This window comes from Marmota marmota, unplaced genomic scaffold, assembly GCF_001458135.2.
Source record: "Marmota marmota marmota unplaced genomic scaffold, marMar, whole genome shotgun sequence".
NCBI lineage: Eukaryota > Metazoa > Chordata > Mammalia > Rodentia > Sciuridae > Marmota > Marmota marmota.
This window is the reverse complement of record NW_026000142.1, coordinates 9,764,939-9,785,741: the sequence shown is the minus strand read 5'-3', so window position 1 is coordinate 9,785,741 and position 20,803 is coordinate 9,764,939. Positions and strand designations below refer to the sequence as shown.

General features: G+C 32.8%; 1 protein-coding gene across 13 annotated transcripts in view; it reads right to left on the bottom strand.

The window, feature by feature from the left end:
- Positions 1-20,803, bottom strand: part of Foxp2 (forkhead box P2) — a 546,252-nt gene that overhangs the window by 137,806 nt on the left and 387,643 nt on the right. For 11 of the 13 annotated variants that reach the window (XM_048786006.1, XM_048786005.1, XM_048786008.1 and 8 more), the window contains one exon: positions 11,735-11,824. In XM_048786006.1, the coding sequence (XP_048641963.1) occupies positions 11,735-11,824 (90 nt within the window). Of the gene's footprint in view, positions 1-7,946; positions 8,005-11,734; positions 11,825-20,803 lie in introns of all 13 variants that reach the window. The other 2 variants (XM_048786015.1, XM_048786016.1) reach the window with 1 other exon arrangement.

The following is a 20,803-nucleotide window of genomic DNA, read 5'->3' as shown; positions in this document are numbered from 1 at the left end:
ATCTTTAGTACCATATAAAAATAAGTAAACAAAATAAAAATTAAAAAAAAAAACAGATTGCCTAACTGAAACAAAGATAAAATATATTATAAATGTGAGGGTGGGTATATTTGCAATGTAGATACCACGACCTGAATCATGTCGACTAATAATTCCTGTCTGTTTATAAGTCTCTACAGGAACAGGTAAGTTGGTAATATATTTTTACACTTGTTTCATTGCATTGAATTGAAGTGACAACCTGGAATTATTCTTATATAAAGGGAACAATTCAGTTTGCAGAATTCCATTCAATTTTAGCAAGAGTTTATTTAGCATATACCATGTGTTAAATCACTGTGTTAGGAGGTAAGGTTATAAACATGAATGAAATGTAACCTCTGAGCACCAAGGATTAAGAATCTGTGAATGAGCTAGAGAAGTAGTCAAATATCTACAATAAATGGTCTAGTCTACAAAGATAGCTTTGTAACTGGTACATTTAGAATAATACAAGTATGACATATGTTCTGGAAATATGTGCTTGTAAAGGATGAATCAGAGGACTATAGGGAGTAGGGACCTTGAAGTATGTAGGACTTGGGTAGCTTAGTAAGTGGGGTGGGAATGGCCTTCTAAACTGAAGGCAAAAATGGAAAAAAAAAGAGGCAAGTGGATATCAAAGTTCATAAAGTTCATGGTGCCTTGCAAAGGGCCTAGCACATAACAAACATCCCACAAATATTCAGGAGTGAATCAATGAATGGAAGCATGTCTGGAAAATAGTAATAATTAAATCATGGCCACATCGTGTCAGGTGTGTATGGTGCATAGTGGCAGTTCATGAAAAGTCTTTTGTGCTGTGTTGAGAAGTTGAGGAGTAGGGGATTTTCATATTTTAGGGCAGAGGAATCTGATGCTATCAGAATAGAAGGTTTTAATGGCTGGAGACTGTAAAATGGGAACAGGAAAAGCTGATGGAAACACTGGACGATGATCTGGGTTAAGTTGCCTCATCAGGCACCTTCAAGAAACACAAATGGAGCCTAGGAGAAAAGAGGGATTGATAGGGTCTATGGACTGCATGTATTTATGCAAACCCCACAATGTGCCAAATACTTGGAAATGTGATGCTGAGTAAGATACACTCCTTGCCTTCAAGTAGATTGTACCAATTGTGATTCAGCATGGCACATACCAAAACAGAAGCATATTTAAAGACATAAAAGTTTATATATATATATATCTCAATTAATTTCAAAGAATATGTGTGTTGGTGGGGTTGGGAGGGTATCAGAGCAACTTCACAGAGCAGTTGACCACAGAAATTTAAAAGCTGCACAGAAGTTTTCTGGATGGAAAGGTGAAGAAGGGCAGAGTGAGAAATGATAAGGGAACATCAGTTGCATGATACTGTGAACCAATGCTAGAGGATCACAGTGATGCCATGGTCACGTGATATGTAAGCAGGTGGTGGGCAAGATCAGATTGTGAAGGCCACTGCAGCAAACAGCTAACTTTGAAGAGAGTGAGTTTTTAAATTTTTGTTTGGATTCCTTATCAAAGGGAGCCAATGTTTTAAGTAGATATATACTGAAGGGTACAGATTTTATTTAAAAAAATAATAAGGGAGCAAGTTCATTACTGGTAATTTCACATAAGTCATGAAAGTGAAAATAAAATTCTGACAATATTGTTGGAAAGTAACTTGAAAAAATTCTCAGAGAGATACATCTCAAAAATCTGCTTTAGCCAAGCATGATGGACAAGCCTGTAATCCCAGAGCCTTAGAAGCTGAGGAAGGATAATCACAAGTTCAAAGTCAGATTCAGCAATTTAGTGAAGCCCTAAACAACTTAGTGAGATCTTGTCCCTAAATAAAAATATTAAAAAGGGCTACAGATGTGGCTATTTAAGTTAGTTAAGTGTTAAGTGTTCCTGGGTTCAATTCCCAGTACCCCCTTCCCCCAAAAAACTGCTTTACAAAAGGAAATATAGAAAACAAACTCTGGGCTGAGATTCCAAGACTGCTGAATCTGGAAGACATCTAAGGTTTCAATAGGAAAGCATTTTTGTTGTATGAGATTGAAAACTAAATACCAGAGAGAGAAAATGATACAGTATAATAATAAGACAATGAGGTTCAGTGTTTTTTATTACAGGGAGGTTCTCTCCTGTTCCAGAAAAGAGCAGTTCTGGGTTCATACATATGATACTGTAGACCAGTGGTATTAGAATTATCCAGAGAATTTTAAATATTTCCATTTTCAAAGATCCCACCTGCCTAAATTTTAACTCAGTAGTCCACAGTGGACACAAGATCTCTATTTTCAAGAGATCTTCAAAGATCTACGCTTATTTCTTAGATTTGAAATCCACTGCCCTACATATTCTCTACAACTGAAGGGGAGTAGTCAGAGTTAATTAAGAGAAACAATCTCCCAGAATTAAGAACAAATACCTTTAAAAGAAAACCAAGCTTCTAAGACACTAAAATTTTATTACATTTTCATCACTAATGTGTTTTAAATGTCTATTACATGTGTGGTCTACGGGAGGAAGGTAGAAGGTAGAGAATATTTTTGCCTTTTGTATTGTTTCTGTTTCCACAAAGAGTTTCTAAGAATTTACCACAGTCTTTTGTAGAGACAACAGATTTTCCTCCCATGAGCATATCATAATGTTCAGTGTTTTCCTTGGTTTGTCACTTGCAAATGTGCAGTAGCACTAAAAGTGGAAGTTATAAAGGTGGCAGCTTTTACAGCAATGCAAGTGTTAGCATTGTAAGTGTAAGAATTTATAGACTCTGCAAGGGAAATTGTTGGTGTACTTGTGTGATCAAAATGCTTAACCCCTAGGTACTACTGGTTCTACTTGTATACTGATAGACTTCTAAAAAAAGGCATGTGGCCACTAGTCATTTCCTGAACTTCTTGAAGTCTCTTCATACCAAGACACCCTATGCCCTTAAAAAGTATGCCAGCAAATTTACTCTGAAAAGACCTTCCAGGTAAACTTACAGATGCAGATGGAGATTTATAATTAAGAAGGTCGGAAATTTCATGATATGGAGGCTCCCATTTCTTTATTAAGATATCAATAAGGATGTTAGGGAAACTTGATTGTTTGGCTTGGATTTTCCCTATAGATGCTAGACTGTATGATCTAATAGAATGGAACCTTACATCAAACCTTGTAATTCTTTAAGCCATGAAACACTTAGCTACACAGAGAGGTTGCTCCAGTCTGTAGACTGCTGACTTCTCACATATATTACCTACTTCTTCCATTCTCCTGGATTTTCTATCACTAATATGGCTTTCCTGTTCTCTACCTATGCTCACTGATGTAGGAAAACCTGTGATATGAATAAATTATTATTATTATTATTATTATTATTTAATTCAGGTGTACCCAGCATGGTGATGTATGCCTGTAATACCAGAAGATCGGGAGGATGAGGCAGGAGGATCTCAATTTCAAAGCCATCCTCGGCAACTTAGCAAGGCTCTGAGCAACTTAGTGCAACCCTGTCTCAAAATAAAACATAAAAAGAGCTGGGGATATGGGGCTGGGGTTGTGGCTCAGTGGTATCCTGCTTGCCTAGCATGCATGAGGCACTGGGTTCGATTCTCAGCACCGCATATAAATAAGTAAAATAAAGGTCCATCAACAACTAAAAAAAATATTTTTTTTTAAAAAAAGAGCTGGGATGTGATTCAGTGGTTAAAAGTGCCTGGGTCAATCCCTGGTACCTAAATGAATAAAAACAAAACATAGGCAAACTTTATTTAAAGTTGTAAAGTTGAGAACTTGTTTACACTTTGCACAAAGCAATGATTAGCCTGATTCAGAATGAGGACAACATTTGGAAAAAAGTCTGCACAAATCTGTCCATGTTTTTGAAATAGGAGTTTCTTGATTTTGAGGGTTTATAAAGATCTCAGGATACAAACCTTGTGAATGTCAAAGGTCTACTCTAATTAGTTCTCATGAGTGGTTTCTTCCTCATCTAATCAAAGGACATAATTTTCATCTAAAAAAAATCCACTGTACAATAGAAATTTATTAGTGCTGGGAGCCATTAGCCAAGTAGGTATGACAATTTCCTTGCCAGCGTATCCTATATTGCAGTGACATTGAATGTAGGTGACCTTGCTCAAGGACCAAGGCGGATTAGGGTGTTCCCGGTTTAAGATAATCGGGTTTAGGGTGTTTCCGGTTTAGGTTCCAGGTTTAAGGTTTAAGATTATTCCTGCTGGGAATAGGGCGTATCCTGCTGCCTGAGTTCCCCTTGAGTTCTCACGGGATTCAGACAGTATTCTTTGGGAGATAGAAGCCCAGTGGAGGTGGATTTGGGCAGAGAATGTGGATTTCCCCAGAACGTGATTGTAGACAGCTGGTGTGAGTTCGGGAATAAAGAGTTGCTGTTTGAATCTACAAGCTGTGTGGTGGCTCGTGATTGTGTGCTGTGTGCCCAGCCAGACTGCGGCATTTGTGCCCAGCCAGACTGTGGCAATTAGCATTCATTAAGTGCCTTTGAGAAAAGTAACTTAGTGTCCAACTATAATTTAACTTAAAATCAAGATAGATTCTTATAATGAACTTATATGACTTTCATATTAAGATATGGTGTCTTAAATTTTTATGAAGAATACATCATTACACATTTGATGATTTATCTTTTCAGATGTTGTGCTTCCAATTTCAGCATCACTAATATAATCATAAACAACACAACCAAAGATTGCTTAGAACTCTGGTAATTTAATAGTCATCCTAGTTAGTTATAGTTTAAATATTCATTTCAATGGGTTTTCTAGAAAATATGACCAAAGGAACTTTCCTGATGATGATTTTTAAAAAGTTTTATAGATAGCAAAAGCAGTAGATTACTAACACTAAATGAAATGCTTCTGGGCTCTAGGTTCCTTTAAGCTGCTGAGACTGTCTAGCATAGCATTGCTTTCATACTAAAACTACATCTGAAAATAATTTAAAGGAAAACTATTCTTGGGGAAAGACAAAAACAAAAAGAATTATTTGATACTGGATTTTAAGAAAGTAGCACAGTTTTATTATTTTGTAGCAAAATGTCATGCTAGAATATCTTCTAGGTTCAAGACAATTAAAACCTTTATAGGTATTTAAAGTTTCTTCTTTCTCTATGTAAGACCAAGAGAACAGAGATAAAATAAAATGGATAAGATTAAATGATGAGAAAAGAGAAATGAATAGTAAAGGAGGAAAGAATATAGTAAAGAAGGTGAAGGGAGCAGAGAAAATTGAAGAAAGTCAAGTCGAAATGCAGATTTCACACTGGTAGAAAGATATAAATAGAGTCCATAGAGGAAACACAAAGAGTCTTAAATGGAAGAGAAATTCAAAATAATTTTACTTTTTGTCTTTAATCATGTACTGAAACTGTTCTTCACTTTGTCATACAATTTATCTTATATACCTCTAAACATCTTAAGATGAAATTCACAGCCTAAGTCTTAAATCCTATAGAGAGCTCCCATAACAATATTAATGTTCTATTTCTTTATTGCTCTCACTTTAGTAAAGGTAGAGAAGTCAAGGGAATATATACTTAAAGTCCTAATGGATTACAGAGAGAAGCAAGTACTTGGATAGCTAAGAAAAGAAAATTTGACCTCTGACAAAGCCATTTTCTTCTATTTTTAATTTATGGGAATTCAGTAATTTGTATGCAATATACATTTTCTTATACAGCAATCTGAGAAGCAAAAGTACATTTATTAATTCTCTATTTGCTATTTAACATTCATATTAAAGTATGATTTTTTTTTCCCATTCATTACTGACCATGTTAGTACTGCTGATCCTAAGAGTTACTAGCAAATGATAAAGAACTAGGGGAATTAAAACCATCAATGTTGCAATTTAGCTAAACAGTGTTTCTGGATGAAAGTTCTCATCTTCATGGATATTGCTTGACATGGTTGACAAGCTTTGTCTTTGGAAAACTATTCTTTCTTTGACCTCCCTTAATAAATCAAGTTATAATTTGATTTTTCTAATCTTTTCTTTCTGCTTCTTTTTCCTCTTGCTCTAAAAAATACAGATGTTACTAAGCTCCTCTTTGCAAATTATCTTTGTCAGAAATCTCCTCTACTCTCATGGATTCAGCTATCACTTGTGGATTATTCCACAAATATTTGTCTTTAGTTCTGACTTATCTGTCAAGCTCTCCTTTTAATTTTCTAAAAGCTGAACAATTCTACTTACACATCTTGCCATAACCATAAGCTCAACATGCCAAATGCTCAAGTCAACATCATGTCTACATAAAGAGTTTTTTAAGGATTATCCCTATTCCTGACTCCTCACAACTCCCCTCCAAGGAAATATTGTCTAAATGTACCATTGCTCACTACATCCTCACAAAATAGTGCTGAGGTCCTATCACTTTCTTATTAAAAACCTTTAATATCCAGGAGAAGTGTATAAGAATTAGAAGCTCAGACACATTTTGTTACAAATACTTAAAGCAGCATTACATTAGCAGGAAATCTATATTAAAAGATTACGAAGTTTTCCACACAAGCATGTTTTGCAGATGGGCTGGATGCCCCAGACCCTCTTCGATGCGGTGTCAGCCTTGAACAGAGAGGCCATGAATGGAAACATCATTATTGAGGGCTTTTCTTCTCTAACATTAATGGAAATCTGACTATTTAATGCTATCTTATAAGAAATACCCTCTAATAGAATTGGGAAATCAGGACCACACATGGCATTTTCTATTTTCAATTAAATTCTCTCAATTTTAAGATGAAGATACACTGCATTAAACTTACTGCTTATTTTTTTATATGCAAAAATATGAACAACAAAGAATATCTTTAAAATTTTAACCTTTCTAAATCACAATATATTGGTCTACTCCAAACTATATCTCAGGTCTTTTAATAATGTTGCTTTAAGTAGGTGGAACAAAGAGTGGTTTAGCTAATAATGCTTATATACTACAAATTGATGTAAAAAAATATTCAATTTTGTTCTTTACCAAAGCACATAGGAAATTCATCATTTCCTAAAATGCATTTAGCAATATCTGGTTATGTATCTGACAAAAGTTAGTATTTTCACCCAGAAGATTTTATTAATTTTAAAATTTTAATTTTTATACCTTATTCTTGAATTCAAATATAGAATGTGAAATCTTAGAATCACTGATTACTTTACTAGAGAATCTCTGGTTTTGTCTGCTGATGTTTATTTTAACATTTTAGAAAGAAGGAATAGAAGAAGGTAGAAATGATGTTAAATTGCATTATATCACAGCATATTTAAATGTATATTATCAAAATACATAAAGGAGTAAAATAATTTTTATATAGTTTGCATTTCTTCACAATGCAATTTATAATATTATTTCAAAGCATTTAAACAAATCTTTCTTATTTGTTCAAAAGTATATTTGAACAATCATTTCCATACATATGGAATGTAATTCTTTGATTCCAAAGCATTCATTTTGGCTGTGGCCTGTTAATAAGCAAGTCTGTTGTAACTGAAAACAAATTTTAAAAACCCATAATCATTAATTTATAAGATAATATTCATCAAGATATATATAATCCCCCCAAACTAAGATGCCTGTCACTTCCTTCAAAACAAAAACAAAATAAATCTTAAACCATGAAATTTTAAATCTATTCCATCAATTAACCCAATGTCTTTGTTTTAAAGATGTTAAATGATTTCCTCAAACTTAGATAACTATTTTATGGCAAAATCTTAATAAGATTCTCAAGTTTAATTTGCTTTTGCTTTTGACTATTCCATTCTTTAACGTAAGACAGAATTATAAAAAATTTATAATTTTTGTTACCTATTGGAAAAGAAAAATTTATATTAGATATTAACCTACAATGAAGGAGGTGATTACAGTGCTATATACTAATATTCATCTAAGATAGCAAAGCAATGGCATTTACCTTAAATTTACGTCTCTGCTCTGCACAGCTGTTGAAGAACCACAAGTCTGTCTCATGGCTGTAAATGTAACAAGAACAATAATGCGACCAATTTTCATATCTAAACTAAATGAAGTAGATTTGTCAAAGGCTAGAAAATTGATAATGTATTTTATAAAAAAATTTTAAATTTACAGATTTTAGAAGTGTGCATGTGTGATGTGTGTGTGTGTATGTGTGTGTGTATGTATGTGTGCTGATTTAGTCTTTCTCACCTGGAAATTACTTTATGAAATTGAAAACATTAAATATTATCATTGGCTAACTTTTCTTATTTTATGGATCACTAGGGGCACATCAAATCTAGGAAATACTGCATAGAAATAAAAAAGATAGATTAAAAGAAGAGGCCACCTTCTGCTGCTATTACTTGACTAAATTTTTTGGAAACCTTAAGAATGATGATGAAATATCTGGTAAAGTTTAGGTTAACCTCAACTCCCATTTGCATCATGATCTTTATATATTATTCTTCTTCAATATCTGATTAATCAATATACCTGATTGGATCTATTCAACTGGTGTTTCACAAAACTAATAGAATATGTAAAAATATTTCAAACACACATATTCAGATACCTATTCATGGAAGTGAAATCACTACTGCCACTGGTACTCATGACTGTCAGGTGGTATGATTTTTTTCTTTTCATTTTGCATTAGACATGCTAATACATATACCATCTGTAGCATCAGAAGCTGAAAAAACTGATATTTAAAAATAGCATATATATATATATATATATATATATATATATATACACACACACACACACACACACACACATACATATACATACATACACTGGTCTGCTAGAAATAGACTCTATTTCATGTCACACTTCAAATCTGGACACCAGTTTTTAACACTTGAAAGAAATTTAGGTGAATGTTAACAAGCAACCAAATATTGTTCTTGTGATTTGAGCCATCAAAACAGTGGTATGAAATCAGTGTCATATCTTAAACTTTATAAAGTAGTTCTTTAGCAGAACTATATTTAAAATAGGAAATAGAAAGTTTCTCTATTGGTCTTCTAAAGATATTATTTCTGATAAGGTAAGAACCAGCATTATCTATTAACACCAAATTTCTTTTCTTGCAAGTGTAAATTCTGAACTACTTTCAATTACCCTTTGGAAACTTAAAACATAATCTCTAAAAATTTGGTTGAACACTTAGGCATTTTCTATTTTCAATTAAACTCTCTCAATGAAGATACATGCATTAGACTTACTGCTTATTTTTTACATGCAGTTAAGTAGAAATATATAGTTAAGTAGAAAAACCCCCTACACTGTGAGAGAATCTTATAAAAATTTTTTAAAATGTTAATTTCATATTATGACTTCTTTTTTTAACACAAGTAGCAAATAGTGCAACTCATGCTAAATAGTATTTGCGGATGCAAGGATAAGTATTAACCTAATATCCCCATTTGATAACAGATGTGTAAGCTAGTATGAAATGTTGTTAGATTTTTATTAGATTTTTAATACAATCTCAGACTGCCTACAGTTGCTGAGCTTATCAAATACTATGAAATACAAAAAATGTAAGTTCTCATATTAATTGTAGTATATATTTTGGTGAGCACATAAGTCTTCATTATTTCTAAATTCTCATTCATAAAGTCAATTTCTCATCCCCATAGGTTTTAGCAAGAGATCTCATTAAAATCACAAATAATACAAAAATGCTACAGTTTTACAGAATATACAATGGAGATATATTTAGATTAATATGCATCAGGAAACACTAAACTATAAGTGATACCAGGAAAATACAGTATGATGAACAACTGCAATTATTAATAGGTAATTTACAGTACTTTTATTATTTTACAACAAAATAAAAATTTGAGGACTTTTGCTTAAAAATTTATACAACAATTGTTACATGGACAATTTCTTATTTTAGAGTCTCTAATATTTCCACATTATAGGTGTATGTTTTAAGAAAAATTATGTACATTTATATTATCAAAGTATCAAATCTTGATTATAGTATTAGAACAACCACAACAACAACAAGTCAAAAACCTAAAGCTCAGCCATTCTTTCCAGAGATACTCTGGCAACCAGCAATAAAGAAACTTCTACTGGACTTAACTTTGGAGAGGAAGGAACAACTGAGAATTCCTCTACTTTGTCAAGAAACATGACAAATAGAACAATAAATACTGTTTTTCATACATTCAAAACAGGAACTTCTTTCCTATTTTTGGCTTATGTTGCCAGCATCTAAATTTTATTTTCTACATCAACAAGAAAGCAAAATGCACACTGTGAAACTATTGTGAGGATCAATGCTTCATTTGGTATCTAGTGTGACTTCTACTATGCAAAATTTTCTCTGTTAGGTACATGCATGGAGAGACTCATGGGATCAGGTAACTATAGAAATACTATACTCAGTGCTACAGCTTTAGGAGTGATATGAAGTGAGTAAAGTGTGTCACAGAGTTACTGATTAGTTAAGAGAATGTGGAATTTTTTTTTAAAACAGGAAAAAATTTAAGAAGAATTTAGATTCAGACTGATTCAATAAAACTTTCATTTACAATTATGGCAGGCATTATGCTTTAGACTCTGTTAAACATCCTCTACCCCCAAGTCTCTCCTCTGCCCACTCACTCCCACAAATGACTTTGTTCCCAAGAAAATATGTTCTCTCAGATTTGTTTAGAGACCATAATGTAATCCAGTTTTGGGGTAATAAGTAATTCTGGATTGTGTGGATCAGTAGCCTATAATTCTTTGTCATACCAACTGAGCTTCAGAAGGATATCATGGAAGACTTAGTTGCTAACATCTGTGAGTACATCTGAAAATGAAAACAGACAGCTAGGCCATTTAAAAAAAATTTAAAAAAGATTGTTTTGTTAAAATAGAGCAATAGGAGAAAAATACTAAACCCTAAACGTGCCTTATTAGAATGTATGTAACACATGATTCAGGAAAAAGCATTGCTTCTCTTTCAACAAGGCTGCTGAATACTTTGAAAGGCATTTCATCCAACTCCAGAATCCACCTTCCAACCTTCCAAACGTTTTTTATGTACATCTTAAAAATGGTTTTTCCCCAAGAAAATGTCCCATACATTTTGGTTAAGAATACTATGTAAAACAATGGTTATATTATGTAGCAAAAGTTACTTTAAAAGACATACACATACTACCAGTTTCACAGGACAAATATAAGTGAGTAAGGACAACAAACTCCAGAATGTGTTTTTATAACTGTAGCAACAGCAATAACTCCCTGGCGAACTCAAACAGTTTTTTTGGCAATGGTGGAGGTTTTCTGCATTTGTCACTTGGATACAACTGCAGAAGGGTTGTCTAAGACTGCTTTGTTTCCTTCCACATCACTTTAATGTGACTTTACTTTTTTTTAGAAAGAATTTTCACATTTTTACCTACATGTGAATAAACCCCATTAAAATCTCCCAAGGGAATTTTATACAAATTCTCTATGCTTATGTATTCCAAATATAGATCCTACATAATTTTTGTTATTTTTTTTTAATTTTCCAAGTTAACTTCTTGGAAACTTTTGAAACTTATGCTAATAGAAAAAATTGTTTTTCTCGTCTAAGAAAAATGAATAAATTCTCTTTTGGAATTAAAATGACCCACCAAAGCAAATGTAATAATCTCCTGTATATATACAATTGTATCTACACATCTGTTATTATTATGAACATCTTTTAAAATAAGACCCTAAGGACAGGAGTGCTTTACTAACCTGCAGTGGTCTCTGTTTATCACTGCTTTTAGGAGATTTCAATCCACTTGTTTGCTGTTGTAAGAGAAGTTGTCTTGCTGCTTGCAGAGCCTAGAAGTAAGAAGGGGATGATATCTAAATATTTTTTATTTAAAGTTAAATTGATTATCAGTTATTTTGTATGAAAACCCTCACCTCCCTTTATAGTCATTATTCTTTTTCTCTCCAAATATGCAAAAAATTCACAAAACACATGTATGCAACTTTATTCAAAATCATAAAGTTGCATGTAATCCTGTAGGAAATTAATTTGTTTAAAGTGCATAAAGGAAAAATGATCAACTGGATCAATAACCCCATTTCTACAAGGAACTTGTCTTTGAGTGTTGAACTAAAATGCCCACTCCCTTTTAAATTATCATTCAATTTGCATTTTCATATTACAATTTTGAAGCAAAAGCAGTAGACTTCAAGTGTTACCGGAAGCTGTAATTAAATTTGACAAATCAACATCAGATTATCTTGAAAGTGAATTAATAAGGATTTTTCACTAAAGATTAAAAACACTTTTTTTATACTTACAATTCAAGGGGAAACCTCTCCTCTGACAAAATAAAGTGCAGTTTTAATGCCAAATAAAATTGAGTGGTTTTCATTTGCATTCTTAGCAAAATCAGAGAACAAAGAAATTACCACTCAACCAATCAGGTTTGTTTCTATGTGTGACAGAATACCAATCAAAATAGAAGATGTTTTCATTTATTTTTATGTTTTCTTACCCACTCAGGAAAATAAAACTTAACATAAGAAACTAATGTAAGCATTTCATTTACATGAGGAGGGGCAGTTTGGTGAATGTACTATATGAACTTATCTAACAAAAACTAGGGCCACAAAACAATATTCAGCTTAAATTATTTTAAAGGTAGCAATATATACTACCATTAAAAAAACAACAACAACTTTTTTTAGAGCCTGTATTTAAAAATTCATTTTCATTCTTAACAACCGAGTTCAATGAACACTAGGGATGACAATTTTCAACACATAAAACTAAAATAAATCATTACCTTACTTTGTTATTTACTGTTTTAGAATGCAAGATACATTTTTCATAATGAGAAAAACGTCATTAAATTAATATTCTTCCATAATAATTGAGATTCTCAGCTGATAAAAAGTATAATTTTGATTGGAATCAATGATCTGGTTTTTAAGAGAGTTTCCAGTATCCATGACAACAGTTGCTTTGACAAGATGTGCATATGGCATTACACTGCCAGCTGGTGTGAACAATGTTTGAACTACTGCATTGAGATGCTGAGCAAACAGAAAAAGTTGCCACGTCTTAACCCTCAGGGAAGGCAGTCATCCCCTGATCAATTATGAAAAGACAGAGAGAGGGCTGCTACAGTCTGGCTCCAAGCAAGTTTTCTGAGAAGGCAGGCAGACATAGAAACCAAAGTAAACAAACCGAATGCAGGAGCACCATCTCCTAACAACATTGATTTGTCTTCCCATAGCAGGATCTGGCACCATTTGTCAAGAGCACTTTTTACATTTGGAGACACACTCACTCACGACGATTTTCCTTTTGTTTCTTAAACTTTGCAAGTAATCACAAGTCAAACTAAATATTTCCAAGGATGGCACATGCCAGTGAACTCAGGAAATTCATTAAGAGAGTTTGGTTTGAAGGAAAAACAAGTAAATATCAATTCCATAATTACTTTATTACAAGACTCACTGAAAAATCTCACTCAGTAGTCTAAATAATAAAGATTTCTTCTTTTAATTCAGCTTGAAAAATTAAATATGAGTTGAAATTAACTAAATTAATTAAATTTTTATGGAAATTACTATAGTGTGACCTAGGGTGTGTCTATATAAAACTTTCAAGATTAAAAAAAAATTCAGTCGATTATTTTTCCTGTTGATGACAAAATCCACACAAAATTTGGCTTCTTTTTTCATATACTTATTTTCTTCTTTAGAGATGATAGTTCATCAATATACAGCTTTAGTTTGTATTAAGTTCTGTAGTCATTTATTATCTCAAAGTATTCTTTTTTTTTAAAGGATTCTAATGAACAATTTGGAATCTTACAACCATGAATTACTAGGACTAAGAGCAATTATCAGAAATCATCTAATCTGATCCCCACCTTTTAACAAATGGGAAAAGTGAGGCTTAAAGTAATCAGTTGCTTTACTCAAGGTCACAAAACAATTTCTGAGTGCTTTGTTCAAGGTCTCCTGGCTTTCTGGCCCCAGTGCATTCCAGTGGGCCATATTGTCATTATCCTGTCAAAAGAATCCCTAGATAGCAATGGGTAAAATTCTAGTAAGGGAGACTATTTGACAGTGTAATGAATTATTCTTTATTCCTAAAATGAACATATCCAGTTCTTGAACTTAAAAGGAAAACAACACAATCTTTCTATATCCTGTATATATAAATGCATAAAAAACTGTCATAGAATATATGTTCTTTTTATGGCTAAATGTCCCCATCATGCTTAATTTCAAAATCATTATGCATTCCACCAATACCTGATAGAGCTCTGTACTCTTGTATAATCTTTATCATCTGATCAATTATTACTAAGAGAAGTGCAGTATTCTAGAGTTGGATAAAACCTTAAAAACTGTATAACCTCACTTTTTCACTTTGTAGATAGGTAAATGAAGGACCAGTACTATGATAACTTAATTAAATCACAATGCAGTAATAGATCTTTGTGTCTTTTTGTCTTCCAAGCCTAGGACCCCATCCATTATATTCCTTAATTCATCGCAATTCAAACAAGAAACCCAATGGAATATATGAATGCTCAGTGGATAAGAAAAAAAAACACTAGAAAATTAGATATAGGAAAGCTATTGCTCATGAAAATATCACTAGCCAGAAGCATATACCTGTATTGTTGATAAAGGAGTAAAAATAATGATGGGACACCACATGACAGCTTGGTACAAAATGCTGCCACTTTCAAAGTACTTTGGTTTTCACATGCATTTACAGTTATCTTTAAAACAGTTGAGGGTCATCTTCCAATACAAACACTTATGAAAAATAACTACTTGCCTATTTCAACATTCTTTTGTTAGCAGCAGAGATTGCTATAGCAAACATTAAGAGGTAGGAGAACAAAAAACAATTCCAAGAAATCAGGAATGATTTAAAACTCATAAGCAGGAATCTCTGGCAGACTGCATTCTGACTGCATGCATCATATGACATTTTTATTTCCAGTATTCTTTGGGGCTGAATTTCAATAAACAATTGCTCATAGATGTTTAGCTCATTTTGCAATTTATTATTGCAGCTACTCAAATGATAAAAGATTAGGAGATAAAACATTTTCATCAATATAAGGTACTAGGTGTCAACTTACATAAAATATTAATGTGAAAATCACTTACCACTTCTATTGATAAACAGAAAAGATAAATTCCAGGGCCACTCATAAAGTTCTACAAGTCAATTAGGTATTATATGGTAATCCTCCCTCCTCAAATTAATTTAGAACAAAAGGCAAGAACTGTTTACAAAATTTCCTTTAATAATGACTGAATCTGATTCAAATAAACAAGAAAGAGGTTTCTAAGGCAGCCAAACCATATCTAGTTTCCAAAACCACATTTGTTTTGAATTAAGGGTGCACTTCACTTAATGACATGATCTAATTTTAGTCAACCTAAAGAAAATTAACATAGGGTATTTTCAAAAATTGGATCAGATTAAATGTTTTGAAAAAAGGATAAAAACATTTATAAATAGATTTAAGGTACATATTTTGTTGGCCAAGGAGGTGTGAGAATGCACATATTTTCCAGAACTGAGTGCATTTTGCCTAAAATATTTATTGAAAATGTCATTCCTACAGTTACTGTGTAATTCTGACTAAGCTAAACTTTTGAAAGAAAAGCAAAGTTAAAGCACTTCACTCTTCTCCAGTAGTATTAACTTTAAGTTTGTGATGAACTACACAAAAAGCAATTCTATGGTGTAGGTCATCATGAGAATTAATTTAGGGTGAAAAAAACTTTGTTAACCTGTCAGAAAAATACTTTCCCTCCAGAGAAACACTGAATTAAAATTATTTGAGACTAGTTTAGAAATAACCAGTAAAACCGAAAGTGTTGTGTATGCTTAGGTTTATAAATAACTTTTTTTCTGAGTAAATAGATGTATATTTTGGGAAGAAACAGACATCACTCATATCTCTCCCCATAAAAATAGGAATGCTTAACCTATCAGCCTGTTGCATTTGAGACATTAAAATGAAAAATGACATCTACGCCCATTAATATCTTCAATGTATAAACAGCACAGCGTGACACATTCTTGAGAGCTGAAGGCTACAAAATCTCTCTGAAACATAAATAACAAAGCACTCAGAAGCATATTTGATGTTGATATTCATCTCTGAGAAAAACACTGCTGCCTAGGCTTCTTATGAAAATAGATGCAGCCCAAATGGATCTCCTGTAATTGGTTTCAGATAGCGAGGTCAGAAGAAATATGATACAAGAAACGATTATGTGGAACAGGCGAAACAAGAATGTTTACACAGGCACTCCCTAGTTATACTGACAAGGGTGTATACTTTGCAGATAACCAGAAAAAAAAAAAATTGCCAGCAGGACATCCAGAATTTTGCTCCTCATACTCATATATGTTAACCTTTAACATGTTATATCTTTAAAATGCTACTTTGAACACTGAATTTAAAATAAGTTTCCAAACAGAATTTAATTTTCTAATTATTTTCCCAACTGTAGTTGATAAAGACGTATATTCAGATCCTTCCACAAAGGATATGAATTCCTATTCTGTTCGGCCTTTTTTTCCTATTATGTTCCTGCTAAGGAGAATATACTGATAAATGTAATCTGAAGTCTCATAATGCTATTTAATAGAAGAAAATTAATCATCTAATTGTCATAACCTATTTTCAAACAGCAATCTATCAGAGTGAAATTATGCATCTGTAGCTATTGACCCTTCATTTTACCATGCCTGATACATAATTAGACTAAGTTTGTTGAAAAAAAAGATAATTATTAGAAAATATATTTTTAAATAATTGTTTTTTTACAGTATATTTTATATAAAGTTAGAGAATAAATGTGTGGATATATTGTATTTGTATTGTACATCACTATGGAGGCCAAATTTAAAAGGTAAAATCATTTATTGTAGATTATAATAAGAGTAATTACTTACTAAGCTTCCTATTTACCAATCTGATGTTGGGCTTTTTGGGCTTAGTATTCATGCTGTAGATCCAAAGAAGAGACAACTGAGGTGTTGAATCTGTGATAGATCTTCAAGTCCGCCTCAGAAGCAATGAAGTTCTAAAGATTCATGTCTAAATTCAATACTCTGAATACCCAGTGCAGCTGGAAACCACTGGAAGACCTCCAAAACCCTACTATGGAATAAGCCTGTTAACAGCAACTGATGCTGAGACAGGTTTTGTTTTCTCCAATCTCTAATCATGCACTTGGTTTAATGGCATGAACATATTCTCTTCAGAGCCAGCATTTCCCAGTCTGCCACAAATTAAATGAGTTATCCACGTATTTACGTATCCATCTTCTCCACTCTTCTGTTGTTACTGATAATGATGTGTTAATAGACTATCTAGGAGAAAAATAATATTGCCTACAATCTGACTCATTAAAATTATCCTTCATATTTTATGGAATTCTACCCAACTATAAAATCCCCAAGTATGAAATGTAAAGATGAATTGGAACCAATTTTATTAAAATGATTTCACAAGCACTCTTTTTTCATGGCACATGTTCCAAAAACTACAAGGATTTTTTGTTTAAAAAAAAAATATTATCTCTAGTTGTGAATGAGCACAATGCCTTTATTTATTTATTTATTTTTAATGTGGTGCTGACGGTCAAACTCAGTGCCTCACATGTGCTAGACAAGCACTCTACTACTGAGCTACAGCTACAGCTCTACAATGATTTTTGTGCATCCTCTTCAATATTTATCTTTTTGCTATGAAATATTTTATTATTTCCCCCCACATACTCTGAATTTATATTTTGATTCTCACATACTTTAGCGATTTTTTTTTTCATTATGAGACCAATATCATCTTTTGTTTGGATATGGATTGAAGACTCATTATTGCTATCTTGCTATAATTTTTACTGGCATATTAGATAAAAACTGAAAATACATGCTACTAAATTATAGCCTAATATCTGAATATAAACTATTATTTGAATCCTTTGTTTTGGATTTCCTTCTCGATTTAAAAGATTGCAGAAGAGATAGTGTTGGTAAAATGTTTGGAAGGATAAAATACATAAAAATTACTTGTCATTAAACATTTTTGTAAGTATGCTCATAAATCAAGGGAAGAACTAAACACTGCGTACTTGAGGAGACAAGGTGTGATATGAGATGGTTTCTACCTCCGGGGAGTTTACATTTAATAAGGAATATTTGGTTGAATGTCAAAAGATCATAAACAATGCTAGCTGAAAACAGGAATCACAAGAGGTACCATCAAAATAAAACCAGCAGGACTTAGAATGGATAGGAAGAAACAAAGATGACTCCAAAGTGTAAAGTTGAAGGTAAGGGAGAGAAAAGCATGCTGCTGCTGGAAAGGGGGAAATCTGACCACAAAACAGCCTTGGAGAGAAGATCATGCTGTGTACCTCCTGCCATCATAACCAGAAGATTCCTGAACTGGAGTAAATAACCCAGAGCTCTACGTTGACAGTAGTCACGTTGATAACAGACACATAGATGTAGGAGATGAATGGGTAGTTAAGGCAAAAAGTTTTTTAAATTGATGATAAAGAGAAGCAAAAGAGAGGAAGACTCAAGGTCTAAAACTTGGGGAATACTTTTTTTTGGGGGCGGGGGGTGAATGACGAGATAATGAAAATGAAAACAGTGAACTGTTAGGACAGCTTAGTATTAAAAGTCAAGCACACAGACCAAGGAAACAGAGGATACAATAGAGGATATTGAAGGAAACTCACTTCTACAACCAGCTGATTTTTGACAAAGGTTCTGTGAACAGGAGATGGAGAAAGGACAGTGTTTTCAATAAATGGTGTGGGGAAATTGGGTATTCATGTGCAGAAGAATGAGACTAGACCCCCATCTCTCATCAGTTGCAGGAAATAAGACTCTAAATGGATTAAAGACTTAAATGTAACTGAAACTGTGAAACTACTGGAAGAAAACACAGGGGAAATGCTTGAGGACATTGGAATGGGCAAGGAGTTTCTGGATATGACCCAAAACCACACAAAACAAAACAAAAATAGAAAAATAGGATTACATCAAACTAAAAGGCTTCTGAACAGCAAAGGAAACAATCAACACAAAAAAAAGAGACAACCTATAGAATGAGAGTTGGCAAATTGTATGTATATGACAAGGAGTTATTATCTAGATTATGTAAGAAATTCAAAGAACTCAATAGCAATAAACAAAGAACAAACAACAACAACAAACTAAATCACTAAATAGCTTTATTTTTAAAATGACCAGTAGATCTCAATAGACATTTCTTAAAAGTAAATATCCAATTGGCTGATACAAGAAGAATAAAAAAAGAGCTCAATATCCCTAAGTATTCAGGAAATACAAATCAAAATCACTAAATTAAAAATGGAACTACCATATAAGCCAGCAATCTTATTGTTGTATAGATAGACAAAAAAAAAAAAAAAGAAAAAGAAAAATGAAATCAGTGTGTTGAAGAAACACCTGCATTGCCATATTTTTTGCAACACTATTCACAAGAGCTAACATATGGGAGCAACCTAAATGTCCATCAACTGATGAATGAATTAATAAAATGTGGTACGTATATACACTGGAATAGTAGTAGTTAGCCATAAAAAAGATGAAATTCTGTCATTTGTGACACCATGATGGACCTAGAGATCATTATACTATGTGAAATAAACTTAAGTACTGCATGATCTCATTCATATATGGAATTTAAATAAGTTGATCTCATAAAGAACTTGAGAAGAATGGTGGTTACAAGGTCTGGGGAGTGTAGTGGGTAAGGAGGCATGGGGCGAGATTGATCAATGGTTACAAAGTTACAATTAGTAAGAAGTTATGGTGTGCTATTGCACAGTAGGGTAACTACAGATAAAAGTGATGTACTTTACATTTCAAAAAGCTAGAAGAAAGGATTTTTAAAGTTTCCAAGGTAAAGAAATGATATGTGTCTGAGTAGATACGTTTAACCTGATTTAAACATTATACAATGTACACACACACTGAAACATCACATGGTACCCAATAAATATGTGTGATGTTTATTTTTATATATTAGGTAAAAAGATAAGTTTAATTAAAATGACTTCCTGGCCTGGAAGTGTTAAAATAGAGAATTACATAAAATATACTAATTCCACCCCTAGCTATATAACAAAGAGCACTGAAAACATATGTTCCTATAAACAGTTGTATATAAATGTACATAGCAACATTATTCAGAATGGCCAAGAGAGGTAAACAACCAAATATCATTCAACTCATGAACGGATAAACAAAGTACGATATATCCAGAAAATGGAAAGATGTTCAGCAATTAAAACGAATGTGGTACTGATACAATATCAATGAAACTTTATTCCAAGAGAAAGAAGTCAGTAAGAAAATATCACATATTAGGTGATTCCATTTGTGTGGAATGTCCAGAATAAGCAAATCCAGAGACAAAAGCAAATGAATGGTGGCCAGGGCCCCGAGGGATGGGAGAATGTATAGTGACCACGAATAAGTAAAGAGTTTCTCTTTAAGGTAGTGAACATGTTCTGGATTCAGAATGTGGTGATAGTTGTTCCTCTCAATCTGATACTTTCTATGTCACCCATCAAAAGCAAATTCCCACAGATTATTGTAGTGGAAGTTAGATTAGAAGAGTTACTAGGGAATCCATGGGGTTGGGGGCAGGAATCATGGCCATAAATGCAAATAATTATTTTGATATAAGTTGTTTGCCATTTGTCATTTGATGAGATTAATAATTAGGGAGGAATAAATGCCTTAATACATAGGAGAATTGAGAAAGT